Genomic DNA, 26,442 nt, shown 5'->3' on the forward strand with positions numbered 1-26,442 from the left:
CCAGCATCAGGGTCTTTTCTAATGAGTCAGCTCTTCACATCAGGTGGCCAAAGTATTGGAATATCAGCTTCAGCATCAGTCCTTCCAGCGAATATTCAGAGTTGATTTCCTTTAGATTAACTGGTTTGATCTTGCAGTCCAGGGGACTTCTAAGAGTCTTCTCCAGGACCATGATTCAAAAGCATCAATTCTTTGATGCTCAGACTTCTTTATGGTCCAACTCTTAAATCCATATGTGACTACTGAAAAAACTGTATCTTTGACTGTATGGACCTTTGTTGGCAAAGTGATGTCTCTACTTTTTAATATGCTGACTTTAGCTCTGAGTTTATCTATTTCAGATCTTAAAAAACTAGCTTTAGGTTTCATTAGGTTTTGGCTATTGATTTCCTGTTTTCTGTTTAGTTACCTTCCAATATGATCTTTATTATGTCATTTCTTCAGCTTAACTTGGGTTTAATACTTTGGGATTAATATTATACAAAACCTTTTTTCCTTTAAAAGTGAATTCAACGGATTTTGAAACCCTGTACTCAACCCAGACTGTGCGTGTGTGTTTGGCATTTAGACAAGGACATAATACTTTGCTTCTAGCCAGATTCCATAAAGATTGAAATATTTTGATGCTGTTTTTAGTTAGTTGAAGGACATAGGATTTTCTTTTTGTTTTGAATAGTGATTTTTCTGCCTGTTTATCTGCTGTGTTTCAAATTCTGAATGAAGTATATCTGTAAATTATGAAAGTACTTGACATTTCCATGCCAAGTCTTGTGAAATTTACCACACATAGAGTTAAATATATGTGGCATCCATTAAGTGGTGTAAAATATTTTTGTAAGAAATAAAATTTTATCCTCATTTTTAATCTTAGCAATCATTTAAGGGCTGTATATACTTAATTCAGAATGTAAGACATTTAAATCCACATGTCTTCCCAAATGAGAAATCGCTAAGGTATAAGGAAGTTCTGTTGTTTTCATTTCTTATGTTTTAGTATATTAGAATAAGAAATTCCTGTGGTGGATAGAGTAGAATTTGTATTAGTCTTTTAGGTTGTCTTCTAAAGCCTGAGTTAGAATCAAGGAAATAAATTGCTTAATTGATTGAAAATTGTATTTAAGTATTAATACACATTTGATTTACTCTGTAAATAGTAATTTTATTTTTTAACAGATGAAATTGGCTTGAGAATCAGTTTCTTTTTTAAGTACTTATTCCTTATGCAGTGTTCAGTAAGAAGTATAGGTATTATTAGAATTGGAATATTGTTGGAGGGATGTAATATTTATAGAACTACATGAAAATTTTTTTCTTTGTTTACTTTTTTAATTGTTTAATGTTCCTTTTCTTTTAGATCCTATTTGACCAAACCCAGAGATCAATTAAGGCACAACTTCAGAACTTTGTTAAAGAGTAAGTCAATTTCAGCGAAAAGAAAAGAAAAGCAGCCAAGATTACATCTGGGAGTTATCATTTGAGAGAACCTAGAATCATACTTTCAGACTTACTAAAAATGTGGGAGTTTTTATTTGTTTTTTGCTTTGTGAATTTTATGTTCCATTTTTTTCTGAATTACTCTGTAAGAAATCAGATTTCATGCTTTTCCATGAATAACTTATGCTATGGAATTTGTATTCAGGATACATAGCTCAAACTGTTATTAGATAAAACAAATTTTTAATGTAAATAAATAATCTGATGACCTTTAAAAATAAAAGCAGATCCCAAAAGTTGTTGAAATACCATCAGTTATTCTAGTTATCTCCATATAGTATTTTCTTTGTAGAGAAGATAATAGCATTTATGAGAATGAGTTATGAAGGTGCATAATAAGTAATGAAAACAAGCCTTTTGTGTCACAGTCATCACATTTTGTGTGTGACATAAAATGAAACTGGAAATAAAGAAATCTGACCTTTCCAGGTATGGATGTTTGTCTTTTCTACATTAATAATTTGTTTTTCTCTTTTAATTCCTGACTGAGAATATATTATATTACATATAAGGTTGATTAGGATACAGTATTCAGTTCAGTTCAATTGCTCAGTCGTGTCTGACTCTTTGTGACCCCATGAACCACAGCATGCCAGGCCTCCCTGTCCATCACCAACCACCAGAGTCTACCCAAACCCATGTCCATTGAGTTGGTGATGCCGTCCAACCATCTCACCCTCTGTCATCCCCTTCTCCTCCTGCCCTCAATCTTTCCCAGCATCAGGGTCTTTTCCAATGAGTCAGCTCTTCACATCAGGTGGCCAAAGTACTGGAGTTTCAGCTTCAACATCAGTCCTTCCAATGAACACCCAGGACTGATCTCGTTTAGGATGGACTGGTTGGATCTCCTTGCAGTCCAAGGGACTCTCAGGAGTCTTCTCCAACACCACAGTTCAAAAGCAGCAATTCTTTGGTGCTCAGCTTTCTTTATAGTCCAACTCTCACATCCATGCATGACTACTGGAAAAACCATAGCCTTGACTAGACAGACTTCTGTTGCCACAGTAATGTCTCTGCTTTTTAATATGCTGTCTAGGTTGGTCATAACTAATACAGGTATTACAAGCTATAAATAGTGGCAGAGCTCATAATGTACTTCTGTCTTAGTAGATTAGAATTTGTTGTACTGGAGGTGATCTCTTGCAGGTTGTTTATAAATTATTTCATAAAATACTAATATTCAGAATGTCCTTATAGTATATATACATGAAAATTTATCACTTCTTATAAAGAGTTTAAAGTCTTTGCTAGGCATATTTTATTATTGTTGTTATTTTAAAGTTATTTGTCTTCCAGTTATTTTGCCTAATTCCCTGGTAGAGGAAGTAAAAGCAAAGAGATGCTATGTATTTACCTAAGGTCATTAATGAATGGAGGTTTCAGATTTTCAGACTGTTACCCTTTATGGGTACATAATTCTTTTAGAGGGCTTCCCAGGTGGCTCATGTGTGGTCAGTCTTGTCTGACTCTTTGTGACCTTATGGACTGTAGCCCACCAGGCTTCTCTGTCCATGGAGTTTTCCAGGCAAGAATGCTAGAGTGAGTTGCCTTTTCATTCTCCAGGGTATCTTCCTGACTCAGGGATCGAACACTTATCTCTTGTTTCCTGTGCTGGCAGGCAGGTTCTTTATCAGTTGAACTACCAGGGAAGCCCTCTAAAAGAATTATGTACTACTCCAGTACTCTTGCCTGGCAAATCCCATGGACGGAGGAGCCTGTTAGGCTGCAGTCCATGGGGTCACTGAGGGTCGGACCCGACTGAGCGACATCACTTTCACTTTTCACTTTCACTCATTGGAGAAGGAAATGGCAACCCACTCCAGTGTTCTTGCCTGGAGAATCCCAGGGACGGGGGTGCCTGGTGGGCTGCCGTCTGTGGGGTCGCACAGAGTCGGACAGAACTGAAGTGACTTAGCAGCAGCAGCAGCAGCAAAGGCTTATAGTATCCATTTCAATAGTCTGAGCTTCCCTGATGGCTCAGATTGTAAAGAATCTGCCTGCAAGGTAGGAGACCTGGGTTTGATCCCTGGGTTGGGAAGGTCCCCTAGAGTAGAAAATAGTAACCCACTCCAGTATTATTACCTGGAAAATCCCATGAACATAGGAACCTGGTGGGTTACAGTCCAGGGGATCGGAAAAAGTTGGGCACGACTGAGCACGCAGTACACACAATTCTTTTAGAAAGCATTTTATGTGTGTATTTAAAAAATGTATTCCTACCTTTGGCCTACTAATTTTCTTGAGTAAGAAATGAATGTTGTTTCTTTAAATGTGGTCTGTACCTTTGTAGGAAAAGGCAATGGCAACCCACTCCAGTACTCTTGCCTGGAGAATCCCATAGACAGAGGAGCCTGGTAGGCTGCAGTCCATGGGGTTGCTAAGAGTCGGGCATGACTGAGCATCTTCACTTGCACTTTTCACTTTCATGCACTGGGGAAGGAAATGGCAACCCACTCCAGTATTCTTGCCTGGAGAATCCCAGGGACAGAGGAGCTTAGAGGCCTGCCGTCTATGGGGTCGCACAGAGTTGGACATGACTGAAGCGACTTAGCAGCAGCAGCAGCATACCTTTGTTAACATATACTGTTCCCCAGTGGCTCAGGTGGTAAAGAATCTGCCTGCCAATGGAGGAGACTCTGGTTTGGAAAGATCCCCTGGAGAAGGCAGCCCACTCCAGTATTCTTGCCTGGAGAATCCCATGGACAGAAGAACATGACAGGCTCCAGTCCATGGGGCCTCAGAGGAGTTGGACAGGACTCAGTGACTAAAACAACAAGAGGACCACCCATAACAGGAAATCAAGGACTTGTCTTAAGAAAATCCCTTAGATTTCTAGAGCTTATCCCCAAAACACGAAGAATTATAATTTCTGGGAGAGGATCTTTCGAACTTGCATTTTTTAACAAGTTCCCTGTGGTATATACTATTGTTTAAAAAATCATTTGATTAGATATTGGTGCATGTCCCAAAATTTGTCTTTTGAAAAAACAAATTAACTTTGCTTTTTTGTTTCTGTAATGTTAATTTGATAATTCATTTTTTAATTTGAATTGTATAGATCTAAGTCAGGAAATGCTACCTGACTATATTAGGGAATATTATGTGCTCATAGACTAATATATGTATTAGTTGGAAGAACTATTGAGTATCATTGCAAATAAATGAATAAATATGGAAACATAAGAATAAATTTTTAAATGTTATTTTGCTGAAGTGTTTGATCCAGAAAGTTTTATAAAAATTTCACTATTTTAATTTTTTTAGAGATCTCAGGAAATTCAAAGATGCCAAGAAGCAGTTTGAAAAAGTCAGTGAAGAAAAAGAAAATGCATTAGTAAAAAATGCTCAAGTGCAAAGAAACAAACAGCATGAAGTTGAAGAAGCCACAAACATCCTGACAGCAACAAGAAAATGTTTTCGACACATAGCCCTCGATTATGTACTTCAGGTTTGTTTATTATGTTTTCAAAAATTGCTTACTAAACATGTTGTTGGGCTTCCCTCATAGCTCAGTTGGTTAAGAATCTGCCGGCAATGCAGGAGACCCGGGTTTGATTCCTGGGTCAGGAAGATCCCCTGGAGAAGGAAATGGCAATCCACTCCAGTATTCTTGCCTGGAAAATCCCATCGACAGAGGAGCCTGGAAGGCTACAGTCTATGGGGTCGCAAGAGTCGGACATGACTTAGTGACTAAACCACCACCACCAAACATGTCAATTTTTTTGAGTGATTGCATTGAAGGGAATAAATTATGCTATTTCTTTTTGTTTAAAATTAAGCCATGTTCTTTTGTGAAAAATTTTCTTGTGTCTGGGTGTTTATCTGCATATGCCCTATACATGTGTGTATACCTTAAGTTCTGATTTCTTCCCCTGTTCACTTAACATTATCCTTTTTCCTTTTCTAAATATCATTAAAAGGATTATTAATTGCTGTATTTTATTCTATGGATATACTGTGTCAGTTTAGTTAATATCCAGTTATTAGATGTATAATTGCCAGTTTTTGCTGGCAATACTTAAAATACAGTTTTCAATAAATATAAATGATAATATCTTTGTATACAAATCTCTTGCAACATTTCTGATTATTTCTTTAGAGTAGATTCTAGAGATAGAAAGGGCTCACCATATTGCCAAATGAAAAATATTTCTAGAAATAATGTTCTCATATTTGCATTAGGTGCTGCTTTTGAAAAGTAGAGATCGATATTTGGTAAGATGCCAGGTGATCTAAGACAGAGAAGTCAGTTTAGATTGTTGACTTAACAATGGTCACAGAGTATTTCATTAAACAATCCTGAAGTAACCATATTGCAAATTGGTGATTAAAACTACCCAGATAACTTTGTAAAAATAGTAGAAAATGACCTTATGATTTTTTTCTATTAAGTTCCTATTCAGTAAGTGGGAGGATAAATTTTTAAAAGTACAGTCTATTAATTAAAGACTTCTAGAATGGAGTAGTCTGTATTTTTCCTATTTCCTCTTATCTATCTCACACTTCTACCACTTCCTGCTGTAATATGAGCACTGAGAGTCTGTCTGCCCCATTCTTCTGAAATGGCTTGTGTTAAGGTCTTATTCATTAGAAATATTTTACTTTTTAGCCGACTCGACTGTCGTGTTCCACTGAAATAGTAGACTACACTCTCTTTCTTGAGACCTGCTTTCATCTTGATCTTAAGCCACTTTCAGGCCGTCTTCATAACTTGTGTTTCTTTTCAGTTTCCACCTTGGGTTTTTCTCCTTTGTGCACCTTTGCAATCTGACTTTTACGGTTCCATCTTTGGTTTTCCTGTTTTCTGACTTCATGATTTCCCTTATAGTTTCATCATGTCCTTTGCTCGAATTATTACCATATATAGATGATGAAATCTACTTTTCTTCCGAAGTACTTTGTCCCTTTTGTGTCCAAAACTGAAATCTGTCTTCTCAAATGGCTTCTTATTGCCATTACCAAACTGAGTGGTGTTACCCTCTTAATCATAGAAGTCAGACTTGGAGAATCACACTAGATATTCTCCTCATTCTTAGCTACTACAAGTAACAATCAAAATTGCCTTGAGAAGTTCTGTGTACGTCTTAAATCTGTTCTTTCTCACTCTGCTGCAGCCCGAATCCTTACTGTTTCTCTCCTGGAGCATTAAGACGTTCTCATAAAAACGGATCTTCCCTGCATCACTTGTAACCTGCCCTTTAGCAATCCATCCTGTGTTCTGTGTCACAACCACTCAAACTTCTCCCGGCAATTGAGTTGTCTTGTCTCTGCTTCCTCTGTGCTGCCGCATTATTGTCAGACGCATTGTTGTTAGAGCGCTTCCCTCATTTATTGTGATGATTTATTAATATGTCTTCCTTACACCTAGATTATATCCCTTCTGTCTAGTCCAGTGGTTAGTAAATAATAGGTAATGTTTTTTGAAAGAGTGGATGACTTAATTTTAAATTTTAATTGGGGAGGGACAGTTAGCTAAAATATTAATTATTGTCAGGTTTACACATTGTAAACTATCTATTTCCTTTGGTGTCCATCTAGTAGTTTTAAGTTAGGACTTCACCTGTCTTGTAAGTTATTTGTTTGATTTTTTTCTAATGAGAACTGTTGTATTATTTCATTATAAGTCCAAACTCTCTGTTTTACAGAATACTAAGTAATAAATATTCAAATTTACAGTTTGTCATGCTTTAACTTCTCTAAATATTTTAATATACTTTTGTTTTTTCAAGTGTCTGCTGTTTTTCATTGTCAAACAGAGGTATTTTTAACATTTTTTAAGTTTTTACTTAGAGCATTTGGAAGTTAACTATTTTTGTTCTCAAAACTGAATAGACCTTGAAACAGACATGCAGAATAAACTAGTACTTAGGTAAGCAACGTTATTAGATTTTTGGGAGTCTGTTTTTGTTTTCTGATCAGTGCTTTAAAATTATAACAGGTAAAATATTCACTGGGAAGGACATATTAAAAGGATAGATATTTTGTAATAAGTTTTAGCAAAGAATGAATGATTCTTTTTTGTAAACATTTTATTTCACTAAGTTGATACATAATAACAGACAAAAATAAAATGCTTGTTGTGAATTCCTAAAGTTGGGAGAGATACCATAGAAGGCAAATTTTGTAATTACTGATCTTTCAATAGTTTGGTCTAATTAAAATATTTATTTATGGTCCATTAATTTAACAAATATTTTTTGAGTGCTTAATATATACAACTTGGAGAATACATCTGAGAATAAGGCAAGAGCTTGATCTCATGGAGCTTATGTTTTAACTGGGGAAATGACATAAGTAAATAAAATATAAGGTAGTTAAGAATACTAAAAAGAAAATAAATAGGGTTGATACACTAAAGAGTGCCTGAAGGCCTAATTTGAACCTTTGTGAGGAGATAGTATTTAAGTTTGGACCTTATGGATAAGAGCCTTATGCCCATTTGGGCAGAAAATCACGACATGAGGATAAAACAAATAGTATGAAAGCCTTGAGGTGGGAATCCTCTTGGGCTGTGGTTGAAGTACAGAAAAGGGGAAAGTACTGTAGTAGAAAATTAGGTTGGAGAGGTAGCAGGAGCCTCTTCACAAAGGGCCTTGTAGGCTACAATTGGGAGATGTAGGTTGGGAGTTGGAAGATTTTAAGATAAACATACATGATCAAAAAGGCACTCTTGTTGCTGTGTGCAGAATGAAGTGTAAGGAGTCAAGAGTGGAAACAAACTAGTTTAGACTATAGTAACAGGAAAAGATAATGGCAGTTGGTGGTAGTGATGAAAGTGGTGAGAATTTATATTAAGGATGTATGTTGAAAGAGCAATTAGATGAGGAGAGTGGAGAAAAGATGGAATTCTAAGAAATTTGAAAGTCTATCAAGGTGATAGTTTTATCAGTACAGTACAATTTTATGATTTAAACATGGCCAGTTTTTCTTTGAGTTGAAAAATGATGAGAGTTTCATTGGCGTGTTTCTCTAAAAACTGTTTTTGCAAAAAGCAGGTCAAAAACTGAGAAACTCGGACTTCGTTTTTATTTACGTTTCTGGAAAAGTATTAAACCATTAGAATAAGCGAATTTTACAACATTGCATTCTGGATTAGTTTTTTAAATAGTGCATAAGTGATTAACCAAGTTCATTTTCCCCTCAGATTAATGTCCTTCAATCAAAAAGGAGATCAGAAATCCTGAAATCAGTAAGATATTTATTGAAATGATGTTCTATATATGTTAATATGAAGTTAAATGTATATATATAAGTGTTTAAGATAGCATCATATGTGTGTATATATATGTTTGTTTATTTATTGACTTATTTATTCAGGTTTATAATTAATCTTCTTAATGATGTTTGTGTATTTCTTACATGTCACTAAACCACTTTTTTCATTTGTTTTATGTTACAGTTATTTATATATGTCTCATCCATTAATATATTCTAAGTTCCTTAAAGCAGACATTTATATATTTGAGATTGAGGACATACATAAATAGCATCAGTTTATAGAATTTTCCCCTTAGGGTTGTTGATGATGTATCTGCTTTTTGGAATGCAGGTAGAAAACAAACGAGTTGAAATGTGAAGGCGTGAGAACAGTGATTTTCTTACTTGCCTTTTTTTTTTGTCTTAAAGCTAACAAGGAGGTGGGCAGAGGATGGTAGTGGTATGGACACTATAGTCTTTTGTATTTTGAGACCTTAAGAAATAATTTCTCCTCTGATTTTGTTAACTGAAGTTTTTTTCCTTCAAGAGGTTTACTGAAATTGTTTTTGATCCTTGTCCCCACCTAGCTTTTTCCTAAATTCTGTTAATATTTATGTTATTTCTTATCAGATGAGTACTTTATACTTCCTGTTTACATCCACTTCCTTTTCCAGATTGAGAGCAGTGTGTATTATTTGTAGAAAATTAGAAAATAAAATGTATGAGGAAAGAATAAAAGTACTACAAATGCTATTACCAAGAGAGAACCAATGTTGTGGCTGATGTAGTTTTTGTCTTTTTTATGTGTGTGTGTGCCTATATGTGTGTGTGTGCATGAACATTTATATATACCTTTTAAAATTCTGTTTAATTTCTTAAAAGCAAAACAAAATAGGAATCATTCCTACATATTCTTCTGTAATTTTTTTGTACAAATACACTCCAAAATCATCATGTGTTATTAAATATTTTTTTATTTAATGATGACCTTTGTGGCTAGATAGAATTCTTCCTTGTGAATATAGTAGAGATGAGCAAACATTTTTTTGAAGGGCCTGGTAGGGCCATACTAGATTTGAGGGTCCATATGATCTGTGTTGCAATTGCTCAGCTGTGCTATTGTAATGAGGAAGCAGTCATAGACAGTATGTAAATGAATGGCATGACTGTTCCAGTATCAACGTGGAAGTTGGAATTTTACATAATTTCTATGTCATTAAGTGTGTCTTTTTAACCATTTAAAAATGCAAAAACCATTGTTAGCCCATTGGCCATCCAAAAACAGGTAGTGGGGCTGGATATATTTTGTGGGTTACAGTTTTGACCTTGTTCAGTTCAGTTCAGTCACTCAGTGGTGTCTTTTTGCCACCCCATGGACTGCAGCATGCCAGGCCTCCCAGTCCATCACCAGCTCCCGGAGTTTACCCAAATTCATGTCCATTGAGTCAGTGATGCCATCCAATCAGCTCATCCTCTGTTGTCCCCTTCTCCTCCTACCTTCAATCTTTCCCAGCATCAGGGTCTTTTTGCAGTGACTCAGTTCTTTGCATCAGGTGGTCAACGTGTTGGAGTTTCAGCTTCAACATCAGTCCTTCCAGTGAACACCCAGGACTGATTTCCTTTTGAATGGACTGGTTGGATCTCCTTGCAGTCCAAGGAACTTGCAAGTCTTCTCCAACAGCACAGTTCAAAAGCATCAATTCTTTGGTGCTCAGCTTTCTTTATAGTCCAACTCTCACATCCATACATGGCTACTGGAAAAACCATAGCTTTGACATGACAGACCTTTGTTGGCAAAGTAATGTCTCTGCTTTTTAATATTCTAACCTTTAATATACCATAAATTAACTTTACCCATTAATGGACTTTTGAGTAATTTCCCTGTTTTTGACATGAAATGTAGCATTATATAGTCATCATCCTAATGAATAATATGATTATTTCCTTCAGATAGATTAAGGTAAGCAAGCTTCCCTGGTGGTTCAGCCGGTAAAGTGTCTGCCTACAACGCGGGAGACCTGGGTTCAATCCCTGGTTTGGGAAGATCTCCTGGAGAAGGAAATGGCAACCCACTCCAGTATTCTTGCCTGGAAAATCCCATGGACAGAGGAACCTGGTAGGCTGCAGTCCACGGGGTCACAAAGAGTTGGACACGACTGAGTGACTTCAGGATTTAAGCATTTATTGAGACTTTTTAAAAAGTATTGTGAAGTTATAAGGGTTACACAAAATTTTCACTAATAGTGTGTGAGTGAATATTTTTGTATCTTTTACCAACAATGGTTGTTGATTTTTCCCACTCTACCCATAATTTGATAGGTAGAAAATTTCATCTTATTGTTTAATTTTGGATTTCTTTGATATAAATGAGTATGATTGTCTCCCTTCCCCTCCCCCCCCTTTTTTCTTGGTCATTTATGTTTTCTGTTTATGTCCTTTGTCTCTTTTCCTGTTTGGATCTTCATGTTTTTCATGTTAATTTGTAACATCTCTTACCTATTAAGACTATTAACCCTTTGTCATATGCTTTTTCCTAGTTTATTATTTATCTTTTAATACACTTATTATGTATTTTGATGTGCAGGCATATTTTACATTTTTATGTACTTGTAACTATCCTTCTTTATATCTAAATATATAAATTAAGCATAATTTTTAAAAATCATATTCATGAAGTTGTACAACTGACATCACATTCCAGAATCATCTTTAAGTGAGCTTTGTCGTTTTGTCATTGCTTTTTATTTTATTGGTTTTTCTCTTTAAAAATATTTTTTTTGAAGGATTCTTGAGTATTAAGGACCTTATGACCTATTTTAGATTTCAGAGAATTAAGCAGATTTTTGCTAAAAATAACATGGTTGTTCAGAGGATTCTTTCAGTCCTGTGATTGAGTTATTTAATTCCTTCTAATGCTCAAACTACCTCACAATTGCACTCATCTCACACGCTAGTAAAGTAATGCTCAAAATTCTTCAAGCCAGGCTTCAGCAATACATGAACCGTGAACTTCCAGATGTTCAAGCTGGCTTTAGAAAAGGCAGAGGGGCCAGAGACCAAATTGCCAACATCCGCTGGATCATTAAAAAAGCAAGAGAGTTCCAGAAAAACATCTATTTCTGCTTTATTGACTATGCCAAAGCCTTAGACTGTGTGGATCACAACAAACTGTGGAAAATTCTGAAAGAGATGGGAATACCAGACCACCTGACCTGCCTCTTGAGAAATTTATATGCGGGTCAGGAATCAACAGTTAGAACTGGACATGGAACAACAGACTGGTTCCACATAGGAAAAGGAGTACGTCAAGGCTGTATATTGTCACCCTGCTTATTTAACTTGTATGCAGAGTACATCATGAGAAACGCTGGGCTGGAAGAAGCACAAGCTGAAATCAAGATTGCCGGGAGAAATATCAATAACCTCAGATATGCAGATGACACCACCCTTATGGCAGAAAGTGAAGAGGAACTAAAAAGCCTCTTGATGAAAGTGAAAGTGGAGAGTGAAAAAAGTTGGCTTAAAGCTCAACATTCAGAAAATGAAGATCATGGCATCTGGTCCCATCACTTCATGGGAAATAGATGGGGAAACAGTGGAAAGTGTGTCAGACTTTAGTTTTTGGGGCTCCAAAATCACTGCAGATGGTGACTGCAGCCATGAAATTAAAAGACACTTACTCCTTGGAAGAAAAGTTATGACCAACCTAGATAACATATTCAAAAGCAGAGATATTACTTTGCCAACAAAGGTTTGTCTAGTCAAGGCTATGATTTTTCTAGTGGTCATGTATGGATGTGAGAGTTGGACTGTGAAGAAAGCTGAGTGCCGAAGAATTGATGCTTTTTTACTATGGTGTTGGAGAAGACTCTTGAGAGTCCCTTGGACTGCAAGGAGATCGAACCAGTCCATTCTGAAGGAGATCAGCCCTGGGATTTTTTTTTGAAGGAATGATACTAAAGTTGAAACTCCAGTACGTTGGCCACCTCATGTGAAGATTTGACTCATTGGAAAAGACTCTGATGCTGGGAGGGATTGCGGGCAGGAGGAGAAGGGGATGACAGAGGTGAGATGGCTGGATGGTATCACGGACTCGATGGACGTGAGTCTGAGTGAACTCTGGGAGTTGGTGATGGACAGGGAGGCCTGGCATGCTGTGATTCATAGGGTTGCAAAGAGTTGGACATGACTGAGCAACTGAACTGAAGTGAATGTGAAAGCTAATAAAGATGAGTGGTTTTTTCCCCTCTGATGAATAGTTAACCTATAGGAAAACAGAAAAAAATCTTAACCCATTAATGACAGTTTTGGATTTTTGGAATGAATATAAGAAAATTTCCATATTGGCAAAGCCTGTTGCCTCATTTTATTTTGGTATTTTTGAGAAAAAAATGAGCATCCCCCTATTTCATGTTATGTTTAGTGATCTACAGGTTGTAAAGTGTTTGTAATTGTTTTAAGAGCTTCTTATATCACCTTCTAATCTTTTGATGTTTTATTTGTAATTTAATATTTTGCCAGTGAGTTTGGTTGAAAGATACATAGATATTTTATGATGTACCTGGAAAGATGGTGACGCTATTGAAAACTTGATTTTTTGAATTATTGCAACCATTTAAGAAAAATGATTCAGCTTAATTTTAAGTGGTTTGATATTTTGCAGTCTGGTGAAATAATTTTTTAACAATACATAGGATCAGAATTAAAGTTTCAGAATATTTATTTAAGAATTGATTCAAAAATGGCGATCATTGTTTCCTCCTTTAGATGTTATCCTTTATGTATGCCCATTTGGCTTTCTTCCATCAAGGATATGATCTATTTAGTGAACTTGGGCCCTATATGAAGGATCTTGGTGCACAGGTAATGTACTGTACTTCTTGTTTTTGTGTTATATCCCAATATCTGTATTTTTTTAAAGTGTTTATATTTGACATTTTCACTTCAGGTATACAGTAAAATAATTTAATATGTTAGTGTGTATATACTGCACAATGATCATCACTGTATAAATCTAGTTAACATCTACCTTACATAGTTATACATTTTTTTTTCTGATGAGAACTTTTAAGATCTACTCTCTTACCAACTTTCACATATAATACAGTATTATTAACTATAGATACCATGTTGTCTTTGACATCCCCAGGAGTTGTTTATTTTACAGCTGGAAGTTTTGTACCTTTTGACCTTCATGTCCCATTTTGCCCACCCCCAAAACCCACCGCTAGCAACCTCCAATCTGTTCTTTCTATGAGTTCTATTTTTTTTTTTGAATTCCACTTATCAGTTCATTGCGATCACACAGTAGTTGTCTTTCTCTGTCTGACTTATTTAACTTAGTGTAATGCCCTCAGGATCCATCCATGTTGCAAAAGGCATCCTTCCCCTTTTTTTATGGGTGAATAATACTGCATTGTATATTTATACCACATTTTTGCATTCATCTATTGATGGACACTTAGGTTACTTTCATATCTTGGCTAAGTAATGCTTCAGTGAATGTGGGTATGCAGATACCTTTTCGAGTTAGTGTCTTCATTTCCTTCAGATAAATGCCCATGAGTGGAATTGCTGGATCATATTGTAGTTCTATTTTTATTTTTTTGAGGAACCTCCATACTGTTCTTAATAGTGGCTGCACCAATTTCATTCTCATCATCAGTACACAAGGGTTCCCTTTTCTCCACATCCTTGACAATCTTGTCTTCAAGATTGTTAGAATGACAGCCATTCTAACAGATGTGAGGGGATATCTCATTGTGGTTTTAATTTAGAAGTCCTTCATGATTAATGACTTTTGGTCCCTTGTTTGCCATCTGTGTGTTTTCCATGGGAAAATGTCTGTTTAGGTCCTCTCCTCATTTTTTAATTGGATTTTTTTTTTTTTTTTTTTTTGCTGTTGCATTGTCTTGAGTTCTTTATATATTTTAGATATTAACCTCTTATGAAATATATGATTTGTAAATATCTTCTGCTATTTGGTAGGTTGCATTTTCATTTTGATGATGGTTTCATTGGCTGTGCAGACTTTTAGTTTGATGTAGTTTGTTTGTTTTGTTGTCTTTGTTCTAGTACCTGTATTTTAAAAGAGATTAAGCAAATTGGGAAATTTGACATTTAGTTTATTTAGTGCAAATCCCGTGGACGGAGGAGCCTGGAAAGCTGCAGTCCATGGGGTCGCTAGGAGTTGGACACGACTGAGCGACTTCACTTTCACTTTTCACTTTCATGCATTGGAGAAGGAAATGGCAACCCACTGCAGTGTTCTTGCCTGGAGAATCCCAGGGACGGGGGAGCCTGGTAGGCTGCCATCTGTGGGGTCGCACATAGTCGGACATGACTGAAGCAACTTAGCAGCAGCAGTGTAGAAGTTTGGTGTTTTTATAGCAGATTTATGTAAGTCCAGTGTGTAACCAAAAATGAGATTAAAGTTAAAGAATATGTTGTAGATAGTTATAAAAGGGTACTGAGAAGAATTTTAAAACAAAGTGTTTGTTTTACAGTATACATAGCTGGATTTATTTTTTTTTGTTTGTTACATTTGGATTGTTGAGTTACTGTCCTAATTGGTATTTTATTTTAGTTATAACTCTTTTTTTAATTTTCAAAGATATTTGCGTTTTGCTATTTTGAATAATAAAATTTTATTTTAAAAGTATTTTTTTATTCATCTGGCTGCCCTGGGTTTTAAGTTGTGGCAGGCATATGGGGTCTAGTTCCCTAACCAGGGATCAGATCTGGCCCCCTGCATTGGGAGCATGGAGTCCCAGCCACTGGACCACCAGGGAAGTCCCTGAATAATAGTAAAGTTTGGAATTTTAAGATTGAAGAACTCTAGGTAACTTTTTCATTTTATACACATGTAGACATGCATGAATTATATATAAGAATATTATATAGAAATTTTGTTATGTCCAAATTATTTTTGATTATCCGATCAGAACTTCAGGCTTCCCTGATGGCTCAGTGGTAAAAGTCCACCTGCCAGTGCAGGAGACATAGGTTCGATCCCTGGGTTGGGCATATCCACTGGAGAAGGAAATGGCAACCCACTCCTGTATTCTTGCCTGGGAAATCCCATAGACAGAAGAGCCTGATGGGCTCCAGTCCATGGGGTTGCAAAAGAGTCAGACACAACTGAGCAACTAAACGACAATAGCAACAATCAGAATTTCATGTTAAATCTGTTCCCAGACATTCTGTTTTGTTGACTGGTGAGTTTTCTGGATTTCTATCAATTTTCAATTGGTTTTCTTTCTCAAAATGGTTCAGATTACTTTTTCAGGAAAGGAATTAAGGATGAAAAATAGAGTTTAGAGAAATGGGGAAAAAGTAAGAGCAGAATGATAATTGCATTCATTGACCAGAAATAAATACAGTGCATGCGTGTGTGTATGTTTGTGTGTGTTGGGCTATTGTGGGGGAAAGGTGGTATGTAAGGTATATGTCACGAATTATAGAATTGCTCTTCCCTGCCTCTACAGAGCTTAATCTACTGGAAGAAAATAACAAGTTACCACACTATTAATCTCTGTGCTAAGTGCCCTATCTGGGTTTATAAATTGAGATTAGATTTTATTTGCATGTGATAGAAAACCACAAACAGCAGGAGCTTTAAACAGGATAGAATTTTATTGCTTTTATGTAAAATCAAAGGTCTAGTATAGTGCTCACTTAATCTGTAGGGACCCAGGCTTATTATATCTTTGGATTCTGCCTAATGGTTCAGAGTGGTTTATCAGGCTTTAGCCATCATAACCAAATTGTAGCCAATAGGATGGAGGGGAAAAGAAAGATTTGTTCCCTCTCTTTCAGCGTAGTTCCCAGGGATTGTATATGCCGCTTCTGCATATGTTCCATTGTCCCACTGCTGCTGCTGCTGCTACTAAGTCACTTCAGTCGTGTCCGACTCTGTGCGACCCCATAGACGGCAGCCCAACAGGCTCCCCCATACCTGGGATTCTCCAGGCAAGAACACTGGAGTGGGTTGCCATTTCCTTCTCCAACGCATGAAAGTGAAAAGTGAAAGTGAAGTCGCTCAGTCGTGTCCGACTCTTCTCGACCCCATGGACTGCAGCCTACCAAGTTCCTCTGTCCGTGGGATCTTTCAGGCAAGAGTACTGGAGTGGGTTGTTATTGCCTTCTCCCAGATTGTCCCACTAGCTTCAAGGAAAGCTGAGAAATAGTGTTAATGCAGTTAACCATGTTAACCTACTAGAATTTGGGGATTTTGTTGTTAAGAAAGGAAGAGAGAATGGATATGGGAGATAGATAGCTGTCTCCACCACATATGTTACTGCAACATATAAGTAGTATATCCAACCCAGATTTAGGAAGAAGACAGGACCTTCCTAGGCCCTTGGTGTATGTTAGTTGCTCAGTTGTGTGCAACTCTGCTACCCATGGACTGTAGCCTGCCAGGCCCCAGGCTCCTCAACTACTACTTGAAAATCCATGGAATTCTCCAGGCAAGAATACTGGAGTGGGTTGCCATTCCCTTCCTGAGGGGATCTTTCCGACCCAGGGATTGAACCCAGGTCTCTTGCATTGTGGACAGATTCTTTACCATCTGAGCCACCAGGGAACTAGCAAACATTAGATTTTACCCTCATCTTACATTAAGTATAATATCAAAAAATGCATTGGATTGTAGTTGACTGGTGTCAATAATTGTATATTTTAACATTTTAATTTCAGTTTTGCATTTTTTACCCTCCCAGGTCTCAAGTAATTTTGCACATCCCTGAGAATCATCTGAACTCTAGTGCCTATAGTGTTTGGCCTGGTTGGAGGTGCCAGTTTATGGTATCTGGAACTAGGGTCATGGCAGTAGGGGTGGAGATAAATAGATAGACTTGAGGAATATGTAGTCAATTCGAGAGTGGAGGGACATGAGAAGTTTAAATGTATTTAGTTTGGGAATAGGACATCTTAGTGGGTGTATCTAGAACTCAAGAGAGAAACATTAAGAGTCAATAGTATATAATTGCTAATTGCAGTCACAGGAGTGTGTGAATTGAAGCAAGGAGTTAACAGATGTTTCAAAAACATGAACCTATTTTAAGAAAGATAAGTGACCAAGCACCATGCCTAATACTTTTAATTTTGAAAATTAAGGTCAAGGTCCACAAGTGTGAAATAAAAGAGAATTTGACTTGGGACAGATCCCTCAGAATGACCTACTTTTAAGAAATGGCTAGGTAAGAGGGCTCCATGAGAACACTGATGGGAGAGAGGTGGAAAATCAGGAGACTATGGTAGCAAAAGACAAGGAAAGAGTGTCTCAAAAAGATGTGGGTGGTTTTCAGTTCAATGACTGGAAGGAAGGTTGAGTAAACCTAGGACTGAGAATTGCCTCTTAGATTTAGCAACAGGAAGGTTATTTGTTACTTCTGTCAGAGTTGAGTGTCTAAGAGGTAAAAGCTAAATTACCATGGATAGATGAATATGATATGGGCAAGTGGAGAACAGGGAGAATTTTTTAAGAAGTTGTATTGTGAAGGAAAGAGAGAGAGAAGTTGGTAACTAGAGAGGAGTGTGGGTTTTAGGAAGATTTTATTTAAGGTTTTATTCTATTTATTAAATTTGCACAAATTTAAAACAAGTGGGAATGGGAGAATTTGAAAAGCAGAAGAAGTATTGAAATCTGAGGTGGTAGGCGTGGACAAAATTCAGAACATAAGTACAGGATTGGGGGCACCTGGTTAGTTATAGGAGTCTATTAACCTCATATGTGCAGTACTAATAGAAACATGGGACACATGCTGCTTTGCTCCAGTTCTCTTCTTGATCCAGGCAAGGAGGATCCCCTAGAAGACAGGACTGCCAGCCTTTGCATCTCTCCAACTCATTTGTCCTCCAACACTTCACCGTGTTGAAAGATATCTTTTTCTTTATATGTTTGCCCTAACAGAGGGAGAGGAATTTTCTCTCTTTTCTGAGTGGGATACAGTTGAGAAATTTACTCCAATTTGACAATTTACTACCATCACTGACATTGTAGTACTGGTGTGGAAGGTATGTGCATACAAGTTTTTAAATATCAGTTTGAATCTTGGAAGTGCCTTCTACTGCAGTTCAGCCTGAATGTATGAAAAACATTTATATGTCATTCAGTTAAAGGCTATAAAACCAGGGTATAATGATTATTTCACTCATTGACTATAAGAAACCGTTGAGGACAGTTTCTTGGTGCAGCATTCCCCATTAAGTCAGTGTGACCTGTCACTATGGTGTGTATGGCTTAGGTCCAAAAGTGGAGTAGTATAGTTGCCATCTAAACAAAGTATTTTGTAGTAGTGATAGTTCTGTTTCCATATATTTTCTCTTGGTTCTTTATTATTATTCAGTGATATTAAGATTCTGTGGCCAGAATTAGTCTCCTGTAGGGAAAAGAAAAACCATTTGTGATAGAGAGTCAATAAACATCACATAGTCTTTTAAGAAGGGCTTTTTCAGTTTTGTTTTTAAAGGCTATCAGTGAAAGCATCTTTCTCCATAGTTTGTTGATATTGACATGTATAGCTATTTATCACACTTTAGTCAGTTCAAGGTGATGGGTGTTCAAAGATGAAATGAGATAGTAGACACACCTAATGGAGCATTTTATTTACTTTCTTTTGAAAATTTTATTTTATATTGGGGTGTAGCTGATTAACAATGTTGTAATAGTTTCAGGTGAACAGTGAAGGGACTCACTCAGCCATATGTATACACGTATCCATTCTTCTTCAGACCTCCCTCCCATACAGACTGCCACATAACATTGAGCAGAGTTCCATGTGCTATATATTAGGTCCTGTTGGTTAATCATTTTAGATATATTTTAAATATATTTAAATACAGCAGTGTGTACATGTCCATCCAAAACCCTCTAACTATCCCTTCCCCTGAAAATAAGTTCATTTTCTAACTTTATGAGTCTCTTGGAGTATTTTAAACCTAATTGTTACTCCAGCAAAGAGGAATTCAGGAAACTAGTACTTTTGTAATAATACTGGAAATGAGGTATTTCTCTTCTGATGAAAGGAACATGAATGAAATGGGATTTTATGATTTCAAAATTTTAAAAATTTTTTTAAAGAAAAATTGATGATTTTATACATTAACCTAAGGAATGACTTCTTTCCTGTTTTATTCTACTCCACTCTATTTTCTTTCTCTTTTATCTGTTGTTATTTTTTCTACCTTTTAGATTTTATTATAATACTAGGAAGCCAGCTTGAAAGCATCATGCATCTTGAGTGATTGGAAGTGTCTGTTATGTTGAACTTGTGAGTGCCAGCACACACTAAATTAGCTGCTAGATTTTGCTATTTGGGGGAAAAAAAATCACCAATATATCTTCTTTCTGTCTTTGATAGTAACTGCTAGAATTGCTGAGCGTATCAGCTGGCCACTTAATCTAGAGTCATTCTCCTTAATTCAAGGAGTGAACTCGTTATCATTGTTGTACCCTAGGCAAGGCCACCTGTCACAATTGCTTGACATGTGATTGTTCTCAGAAACATTTTCCCTAGCGGAGTTTTAGACATTCTCAAAGAGGATATGAAACCAGAAAAAAAAGAACTTTCATTTTATGGTTGTAGCCAGATGCCTTTTTAGGTAAACCTAAGTTGACTGGCTTATTTGGAATATGATTTTTGAAAAGTAATTGTATCTTTCTTTTTCAACTTTTAAGTCTCTCTTACTTACTCTTTTATTTTTTTTTTTTTGCAGTTGGATCGACTGGTTGTAGATGCAGCAAAGGAGAAAAGAGAAATGGAGCAAAAACATTCCACCATTCAACAAAAGGTACTTGAGGGGAGAAGTTAGAGGAGATTAATTCCCTTTTTACACAGTTTTTTGGTTATTGGTTTCAGCAAGGTATCACATTGAAATAAATCCTTTGAATTGCCTTAATAATTAAATTGTATAGATGAACTCCTTTTTTTGTAAACCATAAAATATTTTTCCAGTGTTGAGGTATGTATTTTATTATTATTTTATATAAAAATATTTGAGAGCCATGTTCTTGAACAAGTTTATAAAAACGTCAGTCCCTTAGGGCCTTAACTGATTTAAAAGTGGCCCTTGCGTGCTAAGTCACTTCAGTTGTGTACAACTCTTTTCGACCCTATGGACTATAGCTTGCCAGGCTCCTCTATCCATGGAATTCTCCATGCTGGAATACTGGAGTGGGTTGCCATTTCCTTCTCCAGGGCATCTTCTTGACCCAGGGATCGAACCTGGGCCACTTAGGTCTTCTGCATTGGCCAGTGGGTTCATTACCACTCCGGCCACCTGGGAAGGCCCTTAGAGTTTAAAATGCTGCTTATAGTTTCAGTTAGGATATCACCAGGGCTTCCCAGGTGGGGCAAGTGGTAAAGAACCCACCTGCCAGTGCAGGAGACACAAGAGATGTGGGTTTGATCCCTGGGTTAGGAAGATCCCCTGAAGGAGGGCATGGCAACCCACTCCAGTATTCTTGCCTGGAGAATTCCATGGGCAGAGAAGCCTGGCAGGCTACAGTCCATAGGGACGCAAAGAGTCATACATGACTGAAGCGACCTAGCCTGCATGCACACAAGATAACACCAAGCCCTGTAAAATGTGTGTGTGTGTGTGTGTGTTTGTATGTCTGTATGCAGGGTAGCAGTGATTGATGGAGGGTAGGTGGAGGTGAACAGAAGTTGGAGAATTTCCAGTTGGAGAACACCGAAGCGTGTGTGTGTGTGTCTGTGTGTGTGTCTGTGTGTGTGTGTGTGACTAGGAATTTCCAGCTACAGTCACTCTGTGGCAACACTTACCCTCTCAAGTGATGCTGAAGTTTCACTTGCATTTCTTGTTAACTTACCTAAGCCTAGGTAAAGTAATATCTGAAAAATATGTATTTAAAAATGAAGATTAAAAAAAAGATTTAAATGTGAAACCAGGTTCTATTTCTGTGTGCTAAAAGCTTTGAATATGATATACCTGGAACTCAGTATAATAGTATTTTATACAGTCATCAATGTGATCTTTTTTGTATGTATAGTCATCTGAAAATAAAAGGATAGAACCGGCAGTTGAATGTGTGTAAAAAATATGTGAAAAGATGTCTCTGTACTTAAATGGCAGAGCAATACCCCAATTATGAGTGTGGTTTTCCCATGGGGAGGCTTATCCATCCCTCTCCTGCAATTTCCCCAAGTGTGGGAAACATGACTGCATAAATTTTGGTATTGGGGGATTGCCATCACAACCTCCCTAAAAAGACAAAGAAAAAAGATGTCATCTAATATTGCTTTAAGAAATCTATCCTCTTGGTATTGAGCAGTCAAATCAACTTTTGTTATGGTTTATTTAGAATTTAAAATGCCAGTAAACTAGATTTAATATAGAAGAGGTCAGTGAAAAAAAAAGTGAAAGTGAAATCAGTAATTAAAGTTAAATTTTTTTTGGTGATGGGCTGTTAATACTCAAAGAGAAGCATTTTTTTTTAAAAGGGAAAGATTTTTTATGAGATAATGTTTAATTTATTTCTTCTAGTTATAGTCAGGTAAGACTGCCTCCATGTTTTATTTTGTTTAAAGTTGAATCACTTTTGGTTGGATAACTTGTTTTAATGACATTACTATGGAAAGATTTTTAAGAATTGGGACCAATCATTTTTAATTAAAATGAGAGGTCATGATATTTAGAAGCATGTTTATTTGTTTAAATTGAATTATTTAATGAATATTATGCATCTTTTAATACCTTTCCCTAGTGTAGGTCAGTGTCATACTGAATGTCCAAGAGTAGTAGATTATTAAATCTGATTAATGAATTAGATTTTAAATAGTGGTCAGTTATTGTTTTCCTTAAAGAGAGTAATGCTGTTTTTGCTTATTATGAATACTTAATCTTTTTTTTTTTTTTTGCCCTTAAATGCTGACCCAAGGCTGCATTACAGGTAAAAAAAGGAAAAGACCTAATCAGACTAAAAAGCAAGGAAAAGTCTGTGTAATGTAATTATTTAGATTTTTTGGAATTGAAATCGATCAGTTGAAGAAACATTGGTGCCGTGCACATTCATGTACATGCCTTTTGGATATGTGCACGCATTTCTGATAGATTTAGACCTAAGAATAAAATTGCTGGGTCATAGCATGTGTGTGTGTGTGTGTGTATATGTTCAGTGTTAGTAGATAATGCTGTTATTTTTCAAAATGTTATACCATTCCTAGTAAGCAGGACTGTGTGAGAGTTCCTGTTGCTCCTTGCCACCTCATCATATTATGAGAGTTTTCAATTTTTTGCCTATTTTGGTGGGTAGATATGGACATTTTGTAGTTTTAATTTATGCTTTAGTCACTAACGACCTTCTGCGGTGTCTTGTTGGTCATTTGGATATCCTCCTTGTTAAATGTCTGCTAGTCTTTCTCCTGTTTTTCCATCAGGTTATCTAACTAACTGTTGATCATATCCTCAATATTCTAGATGTTAGTCCCCCTTTGGTGTATATACATTTTAAATTTTCACATAGTGTTAAAAATATCTTTTCTGTTCGGTGCCTTTTGTGTCCTTCCCAACCCACTGGTACTGCTAAGTCACTTCAGTCTTGTCCGACTCTGCGACCCCATAGACAGCAGCCCACCAGGCTCCCCCGTCCCTGGGATTCTCCAGGCAAGAACACTGGAGTGGGTTGCCATTTCCTTCTCCAATGCATGAAAGTGAAAAGTGAAAGTGAAGTCGCTCAGTCGTGTCCAACTCTTAGTGACCCCATAGACTGCAGCCTACCAGGCTCCTCCACCCATGGGATTTTCCAGGCAAGAGTACTGGAGTGGGGTGCCATTGCCTTCTCCATTCCCAACCCAAGATCACAACAATGTATCTCCTGTAAAATCTTGTTTTTGTGCATGCATGCTAGGTCGCTTCAGTTGTGTTTGACTCTTTGAGACTCTATGGACTGTAACCTGCCTGTCCATGGGAATCTCCTGGCAAGAATACTGCAGTGGGTTTTCATGCTCTCTTCACAATCCAGGGTTTGAGTCTGCGTCTTTGGCAGGAGGATTCTTCTTCCCACTAGCACCACCTGGGAAGCTTTGCTTGTTTTATCTAGGCCTTTAATCAGTCTGTAATTGTGTGTGTGTGTGTGTGTGTGTGTGTGTGTGTGTGTGTGTGTGTAGTTTGAGGTAGAGATCCAGTTTCCTTTTATTTTCACATTGGTAGCTAAATGATTTAGATTCGGTTATTAAAAAGTTTGTTTTTCCCCAACTACTCAGTGTTGTATACTCTTTTATATAGGACATTTCCATACATGTGAGGTCTGTTTCAGACTCTCTATTCTGTTTCATTGGTCTTTTTGTCTTAATTATACCAATACCATGCTGTCTTAATTATTTTAGCTTTATAGCCTATCTTGATAATCTGACAAAGCAAAGCCTCCTACCTTCCCTTCTTCAAAAGTGAATTGCTAAAGTTCTGTATTTCCATATAAATACAGCAGCTTTTCAGGTTGCATAAAAATAGCTTTGCAGTGGATCTGTGAATGGATTTGGGGGAGAATTAATATCTTTATTTTAAATGTCTTCCAGTTCATGAGCCTTGAATATTTCTCTGTTCATTCATTTTTTTAAATATCCTTCATAAAATTTCATCGTTTTCTTTATCTTTTGGTAGGTGTATTTCTAGATACTTGTATTGAAAATGTTATTGTAAATGTTATCCTTTAAAAATATATTTTCTCACTGTTTACTTTGGTTGTATATTAGAATAAAATTTGATATTTGTGTGTTGATTTTTTTAACCAGTAGTAGTCTTTTTAAGCTCTCTTTACTGCTACTACTACTAATATACCTCTGAATTTTTTTGGATGTGTACAGTCACATCCTTTGCAAATAATCCTTTCCTTTTGGTTTATCTTGCTGGCTAGGACTTTCAAAATAATCTTGAATCAAAGTGCTTATAGTGGTCCTTCTTGTCTTGCTTGCAATTTCAAAAGGGAAAATTTCAGTTGAGTCCCTTCATTGTCTTGACTTATATTCCTTGGGCTCCACACCAAAGCTTCAAGTTCTCCTGATAAGACAAGCTCCTGATGTTACAAAGAAATCTTTGGAATGTTGCCAAACTCGATTATATCTATTGCTGACTTAATTTTGTCAACATAATTAAATAAATTATAGCTCCAAATAAATTTTAAATGAAGGAATTAAAATTTCCCTGATTTTTTTGCCCCAAAGGAAAAGCAGAAAGAAATGTAGCAGTTTATTTACAGATTATTTCATTTGATTATGTTGGATGATCATGTCCTTCACGATTAAGTTTTGAGATATGTCAGCAGTGTTTGCGTGTAGTTCTGAAGTGTGCCTAGTTCCTTTTCCCATAATCATGGACTCTCAGATTTAGAAAGATCTTAGGTGGTTATCACTCTGCTTCTCCTCCAGTGCAGAACCCCTGCATTCCAGTAATCTTGGCAGATGGTCATCCAGTCTCTACCAAAATCTTTCTCAAGATGGAAAGTCTACTCCTCTCTAATAGTATAGCGTTCTAATTTTGCTTATTGGTCCAGAAGTAATTTTGAAGTTTCAGGACTGCTTTTTAGAGTTTTCAATTTGGAGATCACAATGATTTTTCAGTTTTGTTGAAATAACTTTGGAAATTTACCAGGAAATATTTTAAATATAGAATTTCTGATTTTAAAATTTAGTGGCTTCTTGGAGGAAAATTGAAAGTTTGAATTGCATTCAAGTGAAAACTAGAATGGTTAGATGATTGAAGATGACTGAGTGATTTTATAACCCTTATAAAAAAGTGAGCTCAGAATGCCAACTTCACACTGTGGTACTTCTTCTTTGCAAAAATAAACTTTCTGTAATTCTTTTTTTAAACCCCCAAATAGTGGAGTTATTGTTTCTACCAAAAACAGTATAACAATATAAAACTACCCTAATAGTAATATGTTTAGAAAATAGTGGTAGATTTAACTAATCCCAAGTAGAAATACGTATATTCCTTTAAAAAATTGTTAGCAGACATATCAATATTGGGATTAAATGAAAACATTTAAAACAACACCCATAGAATAGCACGTTGTTCCCTTTGTCTATTTTTATACATATTATTTTGTTCTTTTAATCACAGTGTGTACAATTTATTTATCCAGGTTATATAATTTATAAACTTTTAAAATTTGCTTTTCTCTTTTAATGTGTATTCTGTATAGTCGTTTGTGTTATTGCATAATAGTCCACTGAATTACAGTATGTTAATATGTTGAAGCATGCTTCTGTTATTGAACATTTAGGTCTCCCCTTATGAATGTTGTTGATCTAACTATCCTAATACAATGCTTTTCTACTGTTTGAGCTGTTTCTCTAGGATAGATTTGTCTAGGGACATCAGTAAAAACCATACAAACTTTTTAATGTGTTATTTTGTTTAGGATTTCTCCAGTGATGATTCTAAGCTAGAATATAACGTAGATGCTGCAAATGGCATTGTTATGGAAGGTTATCTGTTCAAACGTGCCAGCAATGCCTTCAAAACTTGGAACAGGTAATATATTTCAAACACCAGTCTTGCTCTTTCCATATCCTCAGTTTTCTGACTTCTCTGTGGTTTAGTGACTCTTTCCTTCATAATTCTCTAAATTCACAGTCCCTAGTAACTTTTCTGAACTATGTGTATTGGAGATAAGTTGCCCCTCGAGGAATAAGGCCTTAAGAAGGAAGTGAAAAATAACACTAGCAAATCTAAATTCTAAAATTTAAGCAAAGTTTAAATCGGGAAGCAAGGAAAATTTTT

At 36.3% G+C, this 26,442-nt stretch overlaps 1 protein-coding gene across 1 annotated transcript in view; it reads left to right on the forward strand.

Annotated features, from left to right (window-relative positions):
- Positions 1-26,442, forward strand: part of ACAP2 (ArfGAP with coiled-coil, ankyrin repeat and PH domains 2) — a 161,088-nt gene that overhangs the window by 97,811 nt on the left and 36,835 nt on the right. Inside the window, exons 5-11 of the mRNA XM_052637900.1 lie at positions 1,355-1,413; positions 4,759-4,942; positions 8,639-8,683; positions 13,459-13,554; positions 20,413-20,487; positions 22,598-22,609; positions 26,081-26,193. Coding sequence (XP_052493860.1) covers positions 1,355-1,413; positions 4,759-4,942; positions 8,639-8,683; positions 13,459-13,554; positions 20,413-20,487; positions 22,598-22,609; positions 26,081-26,193 — 584 coding nt within the window. The remainder of the gene's footprint in view (positions 1-1,354; positions 1,414-4,758; positions 4,943-8,638; positions 8,684-13,458; positions 13,555-20,412; positions 20,488-22,597; positions 22,610-26,080; positions 26,194-26,442) is intronic.

This window comes from Budorcas taxicolor, chromosome 1, assembly GCF_023091745.1.
Source record: "Budorcas taxicolor isolate Tak-1 chromosome 1, Takin1.1, whole genome shotgun sequence".
In the NCBI taxonomy this organism is placed as follows: domain Eukaryota; kingdom Metazoa; phylum Chordata; class Mammalia; order Artiodactyla; family Bovidae; genus Budorcas; species Budorcas taxicolor.